At 34.2% G+C, this 19,444-nt stretch overlaps 1 protein-coding gene across 3 annotated transcripts in view; it reads left to right on the top strand.

Moving 5' to 3' along the window:
- Positions 1 to 19,444, top strand: part of EXOC2 (exocyst complex component 2) — a 234,013-nt gene that overhangs the window by 126,981 nt on the left and 87,588 nt on the right. For all 3 annotated transcript variants that reach the window (XM_074199429.1, XM_074199428.1, XM_074199430.1), the window contains exons 12-17: positions 754 to 879; positions 1,875 to 1,999; positions 8,768 to 8,833; positions 9,009 to 9,166; positions 10,498 to 10,619; positions 13,865 to 13,926. In XM_074199429.1, coding sequence (XP_074055530.1) covers positions 754 to 879; positions 1,875 to 1,999; positions 8,768 to 8,833; positions 9,009 to 9,166; positions 10,498 to 10,619; positions 13,865 to 13,926 — 659 coding nt within the window. The remainder of the gene's footprint in view (positions 1 to 753; positions 880 to 1,874; positions 2,000 to 8,767; positions 8,834 to 9,008; positions 9,167 to 10,497; positions 10,620 to 13,864; positions 13,927 to 19,444) is intronic.

Below are 19,444 nucleotides of genomic sequence, written 5' to 3'. Positions count from 1 at the left end.
AGTACTAATTATCCAAAGTATAAAATCATAAGCAAAAGTCTGCCTTCTATTATTACTACTCCTTTTTTATATTTTCATTCAGATTATCCTTAATATATAGACCATTCTGGTAAAAATGAGAAAGGATCTTTGTCCAATGACCATATTACTAGATGAACTGAATTCTTTACGATCCCACTGTAAATGAAACCAAAAAAAAAAATTAAAGGAAAATTCATCTAAATAGAAAGATTTGGCAATATTTGGCACAGAAGATGAAGAATATATAGATTATCCATGAGAAATTTGATATTATCCTCCATTTTAAGTCAACATTTGGAAAGTATAATTTAAGGAATAAGGAATGAGAGTGTCTTCCTTCTTAATATTTTGCAAATAAGCTTAAATTCTAACCAATTTTTCCATTTATAACACAGGAGATAAAAAGTATTAGTTACTGTGGTTACTGAGCATTTTTGGCCACCTTGTGGCAGCTATGTTGATTATACTTCTCAAAAAATGTTAATAAACAGTATCCTTACTTCCCATTTTTCAGAGTCTACAGCTAATATGAATAATTTAGAAGAGTCAGTAAAATTACATACAATCAAGTCTCATCTTTAACTTCTAATTTGGTGTTATCATTCTCTTCCCTTTCATATGTATATAGAAAAAATTAAGGGTGTATTCTCCTTAGGAAAGTTTACATTAGAAGAACAAAAAACCAAAAAACTTCCAATAAGGTAGTTAATGAATCACTTTTCCTCCCCTCAGGTAATACAGCACTACATAGTCCAATGCTAGAACTAGATAATGATATACGCCCTCCTGCATTGGCTCATCTTAGTCAAACAGCTTCACTAAAAAGGGCCAGTAGTTTTCAGTCTGGTCGAGATGATAGTAAGTATTTTTCCTCTTCTTTTTTTATTTATTAGTCTTTCAACCACCTGTTTTTTCATTCTGTGACACTATATAACTTTTGAATGCCAATAATTTTGTTATCTGAATTCCAATTCTGATTCTTATGAAGCAGATTTGGAGTTACTAAAATTTGCATACAAATGGATAGTTGAAGATGAAAATGTGGAGAAGGAATCTGAGAGCTTCTCCATGGAAAGAATGTAACCAAATGTCTTCAAAGTAAACATTCCATGTTTCCATTTCATGAAATTTCAGAGTTGAAAGAGACCATAGAGGCTCTTTCTGTTAAACCTGTATCTGATCAAGAATCTCCTATATAACATCACATATTAAAATTAGTATTTTTATTTACCTAGTTCTTAGAACAATACAAAGTTTTGTCAAAAATATTTAAACGGGAAGCTAGGTGGTGCAGTGGATAGAGCACCAGTCCTGGAATCAGAACGACCTGAGTTCAAATCCAAACTCAGACACTTAATAATTACCTAGCTGTGTGACCTTGAGCAAGTCACTTAACCCCACTACCTTGCAAAAAAGATAAGAACTTGGGGGCAGCTAGGTGGCACAGTGGATAGAGCACCAGCCAGGGCAAGTCACTTAACCCCATTGCCTTGCAACAACTTAAAAAAAAATTTAAACATTCAGTAAAATTTATCTCACTAAAAATATTATTAATGGTGATTAAAATGTTTTATACTGCTAGTTAACAAAAATTTTAAAATATTTTATTTCATATTTGACATATTATTTCATATATTGGGGGCATGTGTAATAAAAAAAAGTTCCTCTTATCATCTGTAAGTTATACAAAAATTTTTAAAAATTGTATTATTGAAATCTGTGTAGATAATTTCTTGCTAATCTTAGCATACTTCATATATTTACCAATTTTAAAAAACATTAAAATTATTTTTTTGGCTGATTTCAAAACTATTTCTCTTTTATTTTATGCTCATTCTATTTTCTTTCCCTAGCATGGCGTTATAAAGCTCCCCACAAAGTAGCCTTTGTTGAAAAGTTGACCAAGCTTGTTTTAAGTCAACTCCCTAATTTCTGGAAGCTCTGGATTTCCTATGTTAATGGAAGCCTTTTTAGTGAGGTATGAATAGATTCATGTATGTAAATGTAATTTTGATACTGTAAATTTATATAGAGTTTTTGTTTAGTTTTTGAAAGTGGTTAAAATTAATTAAAACCATAAAAATCTAATAGAGTAGAAGTAATGACTATGCATTTTTTAAAATTATGGCCATTTTAGTTATAAAAGTTTTTTATCATAGGATCACATATTACTTTAAAGATAAAATCATTAAAAATATTTTCATGACCTTCAAAATTCCAAGTTAGAAAAGTTATGAATGATATGATTCATTTCAGTTCATTTATAAAACATTTATTAAGCATCTACTCTGTGTTAGGCACTGGAAATGAAAAGATGAAAATCAAAATAATGCCATTTAAGATAGGGGATTATTATTATTAATATTATTATTACACATATGCTCATAAGTGTAACTCATGACACAGAAACATCATCTTACCAGCCAGATTGTCTTTGATTGCCTCTATCTCTAAATCCTCTCACCCAACCATTTTATTACCACTTAGAATTTATTCTAAGAAATTAACTGTAGCTTGAAATTGACATGAATGAAAAACCTCAAGAGACAGAGTTCCTTGATAACTAATAATTAATTGTTAATTAGGCTACCCAGTAATAAATGAATGGATGGTCAGTGATTTCTCTCAGTAACCAAAGACCCCCCCCAGTGGAGACCCTAGAGCTTTAAATACTTTATGAAATGGAATACCCCAACCCTGATTGATAGATAATCCTACTAAGAACATTGGCTTGATCATGAGACTCAGTAGCCTCCAACATTATGGACAAGGGAATCCATCTCCATCTAGGGGTACAGGGGTCCTAGGAAAAGGACTGGTACTAACTGTATTCTATTTCTACTCTAAACAGAAGTGAAATCTCTTAGTTTGATGGGGTCTCATCCAAGATTGGAGAGCATGTTCCTGAAGGGCTAAGAGTAATCTCATCTTTCAATCATGTCCTTCAGAGACTGACTTTAACTGGAGATAGGTCTTAAAGAGGAAATAAAAGTACAAGAGCCTGGGTCTCAATTTAAAAATTGGTTATTAATTTTAATAGTATAATAATAATTTCTCTCAATACTTACAGATATGGGTAAAAGAGTCCTTGTATCCTTCAATCTAGGGTCATAATGCATAGTAGATACCAGAGAGCTTTCATTTTGCCCCATAGAAAAAGCAAAAATATCTATTGGGTCAGTACCATTGGGAAAGCACAGGGAATGATATACTTCTAGTTAATATTAAATAAGAAAATAACATCATGTCTAAACTCTTTCATTTTTCTTTATAAATCACTGAAATTCCTTAGAGAAATTAAAATAGTGCATTTCAGAGAGATTTTCTTCCACAGAGACAACACACACACACACACACACACACACACACACACACACACACACACACACAGACAGACAGACACCCCCCTCTGACCCAGCAATACCACTATTAGGTCTGTTTCCCTAGGTGATCAAGGAAAGAACTTATGTGTTCAAAAATATTTATAGCACCTCTCTGGTTGTAAAGAACTAGAAATTGAGGGGCTACTCATTAATTGGGGAATGAGTGAACAAGTTGTAGTCTATGATTTTGATGGAATATTATTGCCTGTTAGACATGATAAGCTGCTTGATTTTAGAAAAATAGGAAGACTTGTATGAAGTGATGAAAAATGAAGTGAACAGAACCAAGAGAATGTTGTTACGGTAACAGTAATATTGTTCAAATAATAATTGTGAACACCCAAGTTATTCTGAGTACTATACTCAAAACACTTAAGGACCCTATGAAGGAAGATGCTATACACACACCTCCAGAGGGAAAAAACTGTTGCACTCTCATAATATGGTGTTACATATATTATAAATCTGCATCAAATCTGCCTTCTCTAGTGTGGGATGGGAAGAGTGAAAAGGAGACAGTTCAGAATTTAAAAAGTCACTCCCCCAAAATTTTAATTTTATATCTGGGTAGACAGAAAATTATTCAACTGACACTAGGTCCATACTCAGAAAATGGAATAATTTAATGATAGTCCTTTGTAAAATAATTCTACTATCATTTCCTTTTAAGCATGATATTTAATGATTAGAATTTTTTAGAACAAAAAATAAAGTACACACACAAACTTTTTGGTTTTTTGTCCTTCACCTCAGGAGATGATCAATATACCACTGGTATTATACTTTCCTTGTCTCTTTAACCAGTAAGCCAAGACTGTTTTTCAGGATGGGAGCATTTAGAAGTCTTCCTGGCAATTTTCAGGGATTAATGGTGAACACAACCTCCTAGAAGAACATTAGTAGTATTATAGTAAAGGGATCTTTCTCTGAAAACCAGTTCAGAATTCCATTGATCTTTTTGCTGTCAGAAATGATTGAAACGAAATACCATGTAAAAGCTGATCTTAGAGTGGGGGAGGTGGGGCACAAGATGGAATTGAATAATCTTGAGGTCTACTAATTTCATTTGAAGAATTGGTTCCCTAGGGAAAAGAATCACTCCTAAGGTATGTGTTTTTAGCTCAACTTTTTTCAGCTTATCTCCATCTTACTAATATAGAATATTTTACATACTTTACATGCCTGTTAAGTGTTTGGACAATATTGAAATCCGTCTTTGGATCAAGTAGAAAAGTTCATGATTTTTGGACCTGACCACTAATGTATTGCAGTTCAGAGGTACATTTTGAACTCATGAAAAAGAGGCAGAATGCTTGACAGTTGTGATCTCATAGTGGTTAGTATAATGTAGTCAAACAGTGTTTTCTTTTTTAACAGGTAAGTACCCACTTGTGGTCAAAACAGCATTTAAATAATATCTTGCATATTCTACATAAGACATAAATGAGTTGTTTCAGAAGTGAAGAACCACATTTTCAGTTGTAAAAATCACAGTAGTCAATTTTTGCTGAGTTAGCATCACCAATTTTCAATTATTTTAAAAAACTTTTGAAAAATGAAAATTATTGTTTTATTTTAAATTCTCTCCTTAGAGCAACATATATTTCATATTTAACTCCACAGATTTATCTGTGTTTAGTTCTAGCTGCAGAATATTTTTCCTCTTTATTAAAAAAAATCTGAAAATATACCTAACCAGAAACAAGAAATACAAAGATTATTTTTAAATGTTCCCAAACAATGAAGAATCACTTATGAAGAAAATTCAAGGGGTGGCTAGGTGGCGCAGTAGATAAAGCACCGGCCCTGGAGTCAGGAGTACCTGGGTTCAAATCCAGTCTCAGACACTTAATAATTACCTAGCTGTATGGCTTTGGGCAAGCCACTTAACCCCATTTGCCTTGCAAAAACCTAAAAAAAAAAAATCAAAATTTGAAAATAATTAACACCAGTTAATATATTTTAAAAATTACAAACCAGGAATTTTAAAAATTACAAACCAGGAAATTTTAAGTATTTTAGTCAGTATGTTAACTTTGGTAGCTACCTATTGCTTTTCTTGTTCTGGAAATTAACATGTTGTTTTGGTAGTATGACAGTTGAGGTCCTAGATGGTATTTCCAGCAGATAGAGCTCTTTGAACAAGCTGGACCCATGTGAAGTAACATACATGAATCAAAACAGTGAAATCTAGCCGTTGGTCTTACCACAAAGTAGTTTTGGTCTGTATATACAGGAAAGGATTAATTTTTTTTAATTATTGAAATGGTTAATAGTAGGTTAAGATCTTACCTTGAGATATAGTTTAGATATAGCTTGTTTCAGGTGTGAGAAGACTGAAAATGTCAAAATAATTTTCAAACATTAAGACCTCGCATTTTTTAGAAGCAATGAGTCATAAGATTTAAATTAGCATGATGTACTTTTCTGATCCAAAATCAGATTATGTCTTAAAAATAGAACATAACAATTAGATTTTATGACTCAATACACTGGAAATGTTCAACTTAAATAAATGCAGGAAAATACACAATTTTAAAGACTTAAGGAAATATTTTTATGTGTTTCAAGAAATCTTTCTTGCCATCAACATGTTTTCAAAATTATGCAAACTAAATAATTTTTTTAATCTAGCCATTTAATTTGCAGAATCATATTGTCCAGTAGATGTCCTCATGAACACATCAATGCTATTTAGTTGCCAAAAAGTGCATGCTTATTTGTTGTGGCCTCAATAGCTTTCATTGGATGTTCCTTCTATGCCAATTGATTTTTGGGTTTATCTCATCTGAAAATTTCTAGCAAAAGTTGATATCTCCTAACTATCAATTTTATTATTTAGTATGTTGAAACTAGTAAAAAAAATCATCTGGCAGAAATAAGTGTTTCTCTGGAATCAAAAACCTTAGTCTTGAAAGGGACCTTAAGAGATAGTCTCCTCAAGCACTCTTCTTTTAGGTTAGAAATTACTCTCATTTTTATAGATAAGGCATTTGCGCTTTTTCACTTAAATTTATAAATAAGATTTTAACTATTCCAGAAATGTGTTGATTTGATAATCTGTAGATTATCTCGTTAGGATTAATTTGTATTGAAACCTAATTTAAATATCAAATGAAAAACCTGGAAGACTTTTCAGACTCATACATAGAAGGTGCCTAGTAAATTAAATACCTGTTTATTTGACCCCAACTGAGCGCACCAAAAATTTAAGGTCTCTAACTTCTTCTGGGTCCTGTTTAACACTTTTCATCTTCTTGATTCCCTGACACAGTCCCTTAGTAACTCATGGATCTAATCCAACCCTCTCTTTTTAGAAATATGGAAATTGATACACAGAAAGGTTGGGTCTTGCCCAGGGTCATACAGGTAATTAGCATCAGAGGCAGGATTATAATCCAGTGTTCTCTAACTGCACAGCCAAAATACCCTTTCCACTTTTACAGTCTTGCTGAATTTCAGTCTTCTCAGATCCCTTATTCCCACAGCACTACCTCTTATTCTTACCCTCTGAGTCTTCCACCCTCTAAGAACATCCTTCTCAATTTTGAGCATACCTGAACTCCCAATCTCATTACTCCTATCTCCACTAGAATATCACCCCTCTTTCAAGCATCTTCTCTACCAGCTGACTTCTCCATCTGCCTATTCATGTGCACATATTTCTTGGATGTATAAGATGCCTCGTCCTGGCTCTGATTGACCCTTCTTTTCTGTAAGATTTTCTATCATTTGTCCTTCAACTACTGTCTTGTGTCATTCCTTTCACTGACATACTTTAATATTTGCTTTATTCATGCTGTCTTCATTTCTTTACCATAAATTCCTTTACCCCCTACTGTCTGGCTCTGCTCTAATCACTGCTACTTTTTCTCTGCCCTGGAAAAAAATTATCCTTTGACTCTTGAACCAAAATTAGTGGTAAATAAGGGAGGAAAACATCTAAGATAGAACACATGGTAGGAAGGAATAGAATGTTCTCTATATGTTAGGAGTGGGGAAAGGAGAGAAGTACCCTGAAGAATACTTCAATATATTTTTATCAGTGCACATATTTTTAATGCTAAAAACAGTTTTCTTCACAGAGTGCAAATTCTTATTTTATAATAAAAATCATATAGTGTCTGTCACTCTGAACTCCTTTAGTAGAACAATACATTTAAAATTTTTTTACATCTTTTGCTTTTATTTTCAATTTTATAGATTCCTTTTTCCTGACTCATTCCTGACTTATTCAGTCAGGAATTATTGCATTATTACAAAAGAGGAAAACAGAAAGGGGAAAAAATCTAGTCAATAACCAGTTAACCAGTTTATCAACCAAGTTTTAACAGTGTATGCAGTGTTCTACACTTACTGTTCCTCACCTCTGAAATGAAAGGGGGGAGGTGGAAGGGAGGGGGAAGCAGAGGAGGGACCTTTTCTCAGCTTTCTTTGGGACCAAGTTTGATTAGTATAATGATATAGCATTCAGTTTGGGGCTTTTTTATTCTTTACATTGCCAATACAAAATTGCATTTTTCACAAGTATACTATACTGCCAAGAAGGAAAATTGGCTTTATGAAGAATTTTCTTTTATATGAAATGATACTCAAAAACATTAGGATAAGAAAACACAATTCTTAAACTTTTTCTTGGATGTATAAGATGCCTTATCCTGGCTGTAATTGACCCTTCTTTCCTGTAAGACTTCTATCCTCCAACTACCATCCATGTCTTTCCTTTCACTACCATACTTTCTTAGTACATGCTTTATTCATGCTTTCTACATTTCTTTACCATTACTCCTTTACCCCTGATATCTGACTCTGCTCTTGTCACTGCCTCAATTTATTCTCAAGTTATCAATGATTTTAATAGAGAAATTCAGTGACCTGTCTCAGTTGTCATTCACCTTAATGACAACTAAATACGCATTTAGTTTGAATATAATAATGTTTGACAGTATATATATATATATATATATATATATATATATATAAAATGTTTGACAGTATATATATATGTATATATATATTATATATAATGTTTAACAGTATTTAAAAAAAAATCCCCGGGGCGGCTAGGTGGCACAGTGGATAGAGCACTGGCCTTGGAGTCAGGAGTGCCCGAGTTCGAATCCGGCCTCAGACACTTAATGATTACCTGGCCATGTGGCCTTGGGCAAGCCACTTGGCCCCATTGCCTTGCAAAATCTAAAAAAAAAAAAAATCCTTCAGAATGTATACCCCGTTTCTAAGACTTCCAGTTTAATGATGTTTAGTATGGTTTATTTTCTTCAAATATAATGCTTAAAACCAATATTGTATGTTAGAAATTAATTAGATAAAGATACACTAATAACTTCTTTTAAAACTTTAAGACTGCTGAAAAATCGGGACATGTGGAAAGATCAAAAAATACAAGGCAAAGGCAACATGATTTTAAGGTAAGTTAAGCATAAAATTTTTTATGAGTGTTGCTTATGAAGTATTAAATAGAAGATTATATTTTTAATATTCATTTACTCATTTTCAAGTTAGGATACAAACTTGATTCTATCATTTACATATAACTTTAACCATGTTAATTTATATGAGGATTGTTTGCTTTTTATTTTTAAGAAAATGATTCAGGAAGTGATGTACTCACTAGTTAAACTGATCCGAGGAGCATTACTTCCGTTCAGCCTCAAGGAAGGAGAGCTAAGACAGTATGGTGGTTGGGAGATGAAGTCTGAACTCTCTGGTCAGTGGCTGACTCATATCATCCAGACTGTAAGGTAACTCAGAATATTAGGATATATCTTCCTAAAGAGGATAAAATAGTCTGTTTTTAGGAGACTGAAAACATGTAATTCTGATGTGATTTTCTTGATTTTCTTATTTTATTTTATTTTTCCAATGACATGTTATGAAAGTTTTTCAGCATTCATCCACTTACATATTTATAAATATACAATTTCTTCTATCTCTCTCCCCTCACCAGAAAATGATCTTGTAAACGTACATCTACATTTGCGTTTAACATATTTGTCATTTTGTGTATGAGGAATTAAAACTAAGGGAAAAGAAAGAAAATCATGGGATAGGGAGGAAAAACATAAGAGAAATTTTTAAAAAGTGAACATAGTGTTCATTCAGTTTCTGTGGGAGCTTTTGCCACTCTGTATATGAATAGCATTGTCCATGACAGGTCTTACTGTTGTCCTAGATGTCTGAACTGCTGAGAGGAGCTTCATCCATTATACTTAATCAGTTCACAATGTTGCTGTTAACATGTACAATGTTCTCTTGATTCGACTCCCTTCATTCAGCATCAGTTCATATAATTCTTTCCATGCTTTTCTTGAGTCTGAACATTCATGGTTTCTTATAGAACTGTAGTACTCCTTAACATTCATATTCCACAACTTGTTTAGCCATTCCCCAATTGATGGGCATCCCCTCAATTTCCAAGTCTTTGCTACTACAAAAAGAGTGTCTATAAATATTTTTTTAAAATGTGAGACTTTTCTCATTTTTTTTTTGTGATTTATTCAAGATAAGGTCCTAGTATTGGTATTGGTGAGTCAAAGGGTATGATGGGTTTTATTGCTCTTTGGGCATAGTTCTATATTGTGGTCCAGAATAGTTGTTTTAGTTGTGATTTTTAATTGCATTTCAATCAATGAAGAAATTTTTTCTTGTAACATTCTCTTATCCTTCATTATTGCCTGATCTCCATTTGAATTATCACCTAATTGATCCTTAAAAATCTCTGTATAAGTCTTTTCTCACCTCATCTAACCCTCAAAAATACTACTTAGGAACAAGACTTTATAGACATTTAAATGATAGGAAGGAATATTTTACTGGACATTTGAGGCAAGAATTGCCTTTTCTCTCTAATGAAAACATCATCTTAAAATATGCTTTATTGTTCATTTTGTTAATTCTTCTAACCTCTATTAGTTTGTTTTTTCTATGTTGGTATTAATGCATCTCCTAGGTTTCCAAGTGTCTTACAGTTGTGGTCATGCACATGGACTAAGTATTTATTGATGACTTTGCCAAAAAAATTGTCTTAATAATAAATAATTTTAAATATGGTCTCATGTTATGTATTTGGCAGGCTTACTTATGAATCCTTGACGGCTCTTGAAATACCAAATGATTTGTTACAAAATATCCAGGATCTTATTCTAGATCTACGAGTACGTTGTATAATGATCACCTTGCAACACACTGCTGAAGGTAATATGAGAAAAATGAATAATGTTTCCTCTCAGTTTATTGGACTGAGAGAATATCATAATTAAATTCCTTACCTTTATATATAATCTAACATACATTTGATAAATTTATAGTTGCTATAGAATTATCCTGAAATTCTAAGTGAATGACTTGAAGAAATACACTTGGGGCAGCTAGGTGGTTCAGTGAATAGAGCACCGGCCCTGGAGTCAGGAGTACCTGACTTCAAATCTGGCCTCAGACACTCAATAATTACCTAACTGTGTGGCCTTGGGCAAGCCACTTAACCGCACTGCCTTGCAAAAACTAAAAAAGAAAGAAAAGAAATACACTAGAACCTTATAAATCTACCTGTCCTGCCTTAATCACCATGTTGACCTTCAATGTCACATCTCCATCTGCCTTTCACATATTTATAATTCAGTGTCTAGTAGACATATATAAAACAAAACTCTCTTCTAACATCAAGGACTTGCAGTCTCAGTCCCCTCAGACTTGCAACCCAAGGGTTAATCTTCAACTCCTCATGTCTCTCACCTCCACATCTGTCCCAGATACTGCTACCATCCTAATGTAGATCCTTCTTGCCTCATGCTTGTATTATTGCAATAGCCTGTTGCCAGTTGTGCCTGCCTAAAGTCTTTTCCTCTTCCCACCCAACCTCCATTCAGTCATCTTAGTGATTTTCCAAAAGCACGTGCCCATCCATATTTCCCTCCTAATCAGTATATTCCACTGATCTTCTTTTGTTTCCAAGATCAAATACAAAATGTTCTGTTTGGTATTCAAAGTCCTAATTAACCTAGCCCCCTTCTACCTTTCCAGTCTTCTTACACCTTACTACTTCCCACCACACACACTCTAATCCAGTGACACTGACCTTCTGGCTGTCCCACAAGCAAGATAAGCTATTGCTCTGCTCCAAGAATTCTCTGACTTGTCCTCCACACCTGGAATGCTTTTCCTCCTCTGTTCTAACTACTGACCTCTCTGAATTCATTTAAGTCCCTCTTGAGGTCCCAATTTCTATAGGAAACCTTCCCTAGACCCTCTTAATTCTGTTGCTTCCCTTCTGTTAATTATCTCTTATTTATCATGTATAAAACTTGCTTTGTATATATATTTGTTAGCATGTTGTTTCCTCAGTCTTTGATGGAAGTCTTTCCTCTTTTTAAATCCCCAACATTTAGCACACTGCCTGGCAGGGTAGATATTAATAGCTACTTACTGCCGAACTGATTGTAAATAAGTAGCCAGTCACCTATTAGATGTTGGTACAGCATACATAAATAATTGGAGACCTGCATGCAAACACTCAAAAAAAGCGTTGTTATAGTCATTGAAGGAGATGTGGGAGGACAGTCGCATGAATGTATCAGTGGTGAAACTGTTCACTGATCCTGCTGTTCTGGAAAGATATGGGGAACTGTAGGCAAAAACCCACCAAACTATACAAGGGCTTTGACCTAGGAATACGACTACAAGGAAAATAAATCTCATAGATTTGAGAGAGAGAGAGAGAGAGAGAGAGAGAGAGAGAGAGAGAGAGAGAGAAGGATTCATATATACAAAAATATTTATAAAAAGTTTATAGCAGCCTTTCTGTTTCAATTGAAAACTAAGGAGGCAACTTTTCATTGAGAAATGACAAAGTTATGGTGTTTGAATGCCAAGAAATGGCCAAAGTGGAAGATTCCAAGTAACCTGACAACTCTAGTTGTTAAAGCCATTCAGGTGTGAGATGACACAGGCCTATGATGGTAGTGGTAGTGGAAGTGGCTAGGTGAGTGTGGTGAAGGACCCATTTGGAGAAATTGTAAAGCAAGAAACACTAAGATTCGATATCAAAATGGGAAGTGAGGAATCAAGGATAATACTAGGGTTGGGAGACTGGATGATGGAGATCATTGCAATAACCTGCTCTTACTGTGGAATACCAATGATGAAGCAGGAAAGTGACAAACTAAAGATTCAAGAAGAGAGAAACATTTTCAAACATGACCTGTTGTTGTTTGTCCTTCATTCTCAAAGAAGACCACATCAGGGAGATGATGCTATGACAAGCACATGAATTAGATTTGAGTGAGGGAGTACTGTGCTAAGTTACCAGCCTTACTTTCTCCTCCAGAGTCATCTGGGTTCAGTTGCCAGAATGACTCTACCCTGGATGTGAGCGATCAGGGTTAAGTAACAAATGACGCCCACTCAAACACTGAACATGTTCATTTGTAAAGGGAAGACCTTTTTGCTTAGTGAAAGAGTGATTCAAAAAAAAAAGTAAATAATGTCAGTGAAACACTTTTAAAAGTGCTCTAAGAAAAATGAAAGAAATTGCAGAGACAAACAATTAAGACAATTTGGAACAAACATATCAAATTTATTATATTCTTTAAAGTGTGTGAGTGTGTGTGTGTGTACCAACACATATATGCTATGTGAAATAGATGCAAAGTTTCACATACTCTTGTCTTCTTTGTCTTCATGTTTGTTGATTTTTTCAAATTCCAAATAACAAAAAAGTTTTAGATATAAAAAAAAAGTTTTCCTTCATTTTCAAAGAAGACCACAACATCAGGGAAGTGATGGCATGACAAGCCCATAAATTGGATTGGAGAGCAGGGGTGCTGTGCAATGTCACCAACTTCATTTTGTCCTCCAGAGCTATCTGGATCTAGTGGTCAGATATGGATCAAGATGACTAGAGATGGCCCAGGATTCGTTCCAGTCAGGATTAAGTTACTTGCCCAGGGTCACATAACTAGTAAGAGTCAAGTGTCTGAGGCCAGATTTTAAACTCCTGTCCTCCTTACTGTGCCAATTTTGGGGTACCTAGGTGGTGCGGTGGATAGAGCACTGGCCTTGGAGTCAGGAGGACAGTCAGTGAATTCAGATGATTCTGGAGGAGAAAGGCTGGTGACTTAGCACAGCAACCCACCCCCGCCACACTCCAAATCAACTCATGTACTTATCATGGCATCACCTCCCTGATATCAGGATCAGAAAAAAAAAAAAAGAAACATTATGTCTTCATGCTAGCTTTTTACTTCCTGGGGAAAATTCAGTGAACAAAGTTCATTCTATTGTCTGAGTCTACCAAAAGAGATGTCTGTGATTACTGATGCCACTTGTTACTGACACATCTAGTCAAACCAAACAGAATTACAAACTGACTTGTTATCACTGTTTCTGGATGTTCCATGAATTATTTGAAATGAAAATTAATTATGTTGTGGTTCTTAATACAGATGTAAAAAGACTGGCTGAAAAAGAGGACTGGATTGTTGATAACGAAGGCCTGACTTCTTTAGTAAGTTAATGAATTCCTTAATTATTTTTCAGTACAATTACTACTTAACATTGCTGTTTTATTATATGTATTTTCCCCCTTTCAGAGCAGTACATTGAATGTTTTCTTTTTAGTGGAAAAAAATTTACTTTCTGCATTTTTAGCCTTAGACATTTTCAAGTAATGAAAGATATTAATATTATCTCAACTATAAAGCAAACCAATAAAGATGGTCTATGTTACCATGCAAAAAGCACTAGTTCTGAAGTCAAAGCACTTGGGTTCAGTCAGAGCTCTGACACTTACTTTCTGTGTTCTCCTTAGTTTACCTGAGCTTCAGTCCTCATCTGTAAAATGAAATCTCTCTTCTAACTCCAAACCCATGATCCTAGTAAATTAAATAAAGTCTAGACTAATTCCTATACTACAATCCCTAGTTCCCTAGTCCACTGATGCCTTGCAAAATTCTGACCCTGTATTACTTCACTTTTATTCATATGCTGTTAAACAAAGTCAAAAGAAGTTACTCAACTGTGTTAAGTCCACTGAAAATTTTTATCTACTCAGCCTTCACTTTAGTGAGACAGTCTTCTAATTGATTTTCTGTCCCATTGACCACAGTTGCTGTTGTAAGCCTTCTCTTCTCTCCTAAACTGAAGGAATTCTTCAATATTTCCTCTTCCCTTTCCCCCCCAACACAGCCAACAATCTCACCTCATACTTAACCCCCCCCCCCCCGCAGAAAAATAAAGCCATTCACTACAGGTTTCCACTTCTTTTCTGTTCAGTCTTCTCTGTCACCTTGCCATCATTTCCCATTATCTCTTAGCTTATTACAATGTATAATGAAGAGGTGCCCCTTCTTACCCAAGGATAATCCCTCTACCTGAAAATTGCTTATGTTAGTCATAACTTCATTTCTTTTTCATCATCAATCTCTCCCAATCATTTGGCCCCTTTTCTACTGCCTGTAGATATTCTCAAACTTTCCCCATCTTTAAAAAAAACCCTCATTATGTTCTGTCATCTTTATTATCATCCTGTTTCTTCCCCTTTTCAGCTAAAAATCTTTGAAAAATCCAACTACATTCAGTGTCTTCACTTACTTTACTTTCATTCTCTTCTAAAACACTCTGTAATTTGACTCATGCTCTAATCATTCAGCTGAAACTATTGTCTCTAAAAGTTACTCCTAACTGCTTAAGACCAATGTCCTTTTCTCATTCAGCATCTTTCTTAACTTCCCTGAAGCAGTATTGAGTATTCTCAGTCTCTTTTGATGGAACTTCATATGTATCATGCCCACTAACTCTGAGCATACCAAAAGACTCGGAATTGAGCCCTCTTCATTTTTCTTTCTTCATTATCCCACTTAATAATCTCCTTATCTCCCCTCAGTTCAGATATCATCAATGTGCATATGACTCCCTGTCTTTCTATCTAGCCCTATTATACTTCTGAGTACCAGGTTCTCATCACATGTCAACTGATTTCCTTTAGACATCTCCTACCACATTTAGTGAGGCACATGGAAGGATAGAAAGATCACTGGCTCTAGATTCAAAGGAGCTGAATTCAAATCCCACCTCTGCCTGTTATTATCTTATTGACTTACAAGATTCTCTCTGGGCATCAGTTTTTTCATGTGTAAATAAGAGTAGTTGTTCTGATGACTTCTGAGTTTCCTTATAGGTAAGGATCTATGATCCTATGTATGACTAAAACAGAACTCATATTTTTCTCTAAATGTATCCCTCTTCTACACTATTATTATCAGTCTCAGTATTAGATGCAGAGTCTCACTTTCACTTACTTCAGGTATCCTTTCAATGCCAAATCTTGTCTTTTCTATAACTATAATATCTCTTGGGTAAACCTCCTTCTTTCCACTAACCCAGCCAATTCTTTAATTCGGTTGTCATCATCTCTCACTTGGACTCATTCATTAGCTTCCTAATTTGTCTCTTTCTCTCAAGACTTTCCCTAACCATCCTCCATACCAAAGTGATTTTCCTAAATTTCAAGTTTGGCTATGACTCCTCTTTTACCTTTAGGATCTAATATAAATTCTCCTGTTTGATTGTTGATGTGTTTCATGGCCTGACCTCTTCCCACCCATCTAGACTCCTCTGTAGCCTTCTTGGTCTGGCTTTTGCCTTATACTTCATGCTCTCTCTCCTGTCTTCATGCTTTTGTGCTTAAACACCCCCCCCCCCAAGCTGGAATGCTGATTCTCTAGACTGAGTTCATACATCATTTTCTATAAAACAATTTTCCCAGTCTCCCCCAATTGCTAGTAATAATAGCTGCTAGCACTTATGTAGCCTTTACTATGGCCCAGATACTATATATATACTAAATATTTTACAAATATTATCTCATTTGACCCTCCAACAGCTCAGCAAGATAAGTGCTGTTATTAATCACATTTTATAGTTGAGATAACAGGCAAAAGGGTTAAGTGATTTGCTCAAGGTCAAGATGATTACTAAGTGTCTGAGGTCTAATGAATGCTTAATTGATCCTATGAATTATCCTTCATTCTCCTGGGTGGCTAGGTGTCATGGTGGACAGAGGACCAGGCCCTGGAGTCAGGAGTACCTGAGTTCAAATCCAGCCTCAGACACTTAATAATTACCTACCTATGTGGCCTTGGGCAAGCCACTTAACCCCATTGCCTTGCAAAAACCTAAAAATGAAAAAAATAAAAATAAAATGATCCTCCTCCTGCATTTCCTATTATAATTTTTAATTCATGATAATTTTAGATGTCCTGTATTTGTTTCGTTTTGTAAAATTATAATTGACTTGGTTATTTAGCATCCTGAATTTTCCAGAAAAGACAAATTTAATTATGATATTATAAGTATAGAGGAGATGAACCTTGAGGAACACTTCTAGCTTTACTGTATAGACAGATATATGTTTATGAATAGAAAGTGATGCCCATAGAAGACAAGTGACTTTCTCAATGTCATACTGTCATTAATAGCAGAGCTGGTATTAGAGTCCAGGTCTTCTGGATCACACCATCCTGTTCAACCCAACTTGGTTATGGATGATAGAACTGAAACTAAGAAAGGGGAAGAAACTTGTCCCAGGTCACCTAAATGTGGCAAGTGGCAGAGCTAAGTTATGAACATAGAATATATAGATATATATGTGTGTGTATCAATGTATTTTTATATGTCTGTGTGTACAGTTGCATATTCTTTTTTTTAACATCTAAATTTCTCTTGTCTTCAGTTTCCTTATCTGTCAGATGGGCACATTTGTTTTACCCGATATAGTCTTTAATATAGTATGGCTGCCTTGGAACCAGAAATACCTGGGTTTAAGTCACCCCTCTGACAATACATGAACTATGTGACAGTAGGCAAGTCACCTCACCTTTCACTACTCTAAGTATCTCTAAGACTATATGTTGCAAAGAAGGCACCAACCTGCATTATAAGAGAGAATTTTCTTCTCTGGTAATTTTTTCCTTACCAGTTAAATTATACAGGCCTTCTGTTTGTCTTCCATCCCTAACATAGTCATGGTAAAGATTAAAAAATTAAATAATATAATTTAATTAAATAAATAAATGATTAAATAAAAGAATTGAAAGAATTTTGAAGTTATTATTATTATTATTATTTGAAAAAAGGAAAATTGCCATTCTAAGGTAGTTTTGATATTAAAAACAGATCTTGAAAGAAAATGTTATTTGGGCATACATGCACATATAAGAAGAATCTGAACTATTCTTTTTTTAAGACTAATCATGTTTGTAACAGTCTAAACAATGATGTCCATTGAATCTGGCCATTTACAATTACAGTTTTTTAGCTTATTAGTGTAGCAAGTCCATGTGAAATTATTTTGTAGCTTAGTGAAATGATTACTGCAGAAATTTATTTCTAACTAATTAAATAAGTTTCTTATCTATTAGAGTGAGAAATCTTAAACATAAACAATTGTTTTACTAGTCATGTGGATTGACACAAATAATAACCTAAAACTGGGTTCAGAAAAAGTAGGTGTTTGGGGAATAGAAACAAATGGCTAATGACCAGAGCCCTAATACATTGTGTGAAAAAATAATCCTAGAAAGTAATATCTCTGACTGTAGTCACTAAGTTTATTTTTCTAAAACCTTTTTGATTAGACTAAATATCATCACTCTAGATCTGAATAGAGATGCTATGAAAAGCCCTTTAGCCAAACAACACAGATCTTACTTGGTGGGAATGTTAGTGGACATTCCTGTCTTTGGTCTCTAAATCACTAGATGCACTTCACCTTCTCTTTTCCTTCTTTCTTTCAATGGCACCTCAGCCATGGTACCTTGATGGCATTACCCTTTCTCTTACCCCTCATATGGCTTAAGTTACCACATCCCATCAATTCTTCCTCTTTAATACCTTCACATCTATTCTCTTCTGTCTAGTTCCATTTCCACTACCTTTATATAAGGCCCTATTCACCTGAACTGTTTTTCAATTTACCTTTTTATTTTTTATTGTTTTATTTTTATTATTATATCTGACACAATTTTCAATGTGATGAATTGGAATTTGATTCTTTTAATAAACTCTAATCCTGCAATCATGTTAGACTCTTCCCAAAATCATCTTTCTTAGGTTTACAAATCCTTTGTCTGGCATTTAAGGTTCCTCACTCTTTGGGCCACTTTTTTTTAATTTTTGAAGCCTATCACTCTCCCTAGATTCGTTTTGTCCTTCAAAATGTGTCCTTCAAAATGTGCCTCCATACTTTTGCTCAGGTGCTTCTCCTTAACTGAAAAATATCCTTGCTTTATTGAATTTCTATAAATCCTTTAAAGCTCAAATTAAAAGCTAACTTTTTCATGAATTTTGCTTCTCCTTCCTTCTTTGAACCTCATATAACACTTTGTTTTTACTTCTCTAATAAGTTTTCTCTAATATTTAGTATCAAAGTATATATTTGTAATGCTTATTATATTTAATGTGTGTGTAATACATGGTATTATAGTTAGTATGTGTTATATTCTCTCATTAGATTCAAGTTCCATATATAACCTGGCAATTTATTTTTTCACATCATCTATAGTGCCCTATGTAAAGTACTGAATCTATAAAGGGAGAGGAATGGACAAGATCATCTCTGATATTTCTTCTAACTCTAGATCCAGTGATCCCTTATGAAAATGAATTGAATAAAATTTGTAATTATACCTTGGACAAGTCACAGACCTTTCATAGTCTCCAACAGAGAAACAAACCCAATATTTGGAGTCAGAAGTTAGGTTCAGTTTTCAGCTTTACCATTTATTACCACAGCAATGTTGGGAAAATCATTTCATCTTCCAGGTGCAGTTTTCTTCTCTGTAAAATGTACTGAATTATGTAAATGTACTTGATCCATAATGTCCAAATGAAATAGAATCAGAGGCTACTAATGGTCAAATAAGGATCTCTGCAAGCTACATGTTGATTTAATTTTTAAATTTATATTTAACTGTACTTTTATTTATTTTGTTAAATATTTTCCAGTTAATCTTAATCTGGCTCAG

Source organism: Macrotis lagotis, chromosome X (genome assembly GCF_037893015.1).
Source record: "Macrotis lagotis isolate mMagLag1 chromosome X, bilby.v1.9.chrom.fasta, whole genome shotgun sequence".
NCBI classification, from domain to species: domain Eukaryota; kingdom Metazoa; phylum Chordata; class Mammalia; order Peramelemorphia; family Peramelidae; genus Macrotis; species Macrotis lagotis.
This window is presented reverse-complemented; position numbering and strand designations above follow the sequence as displayed.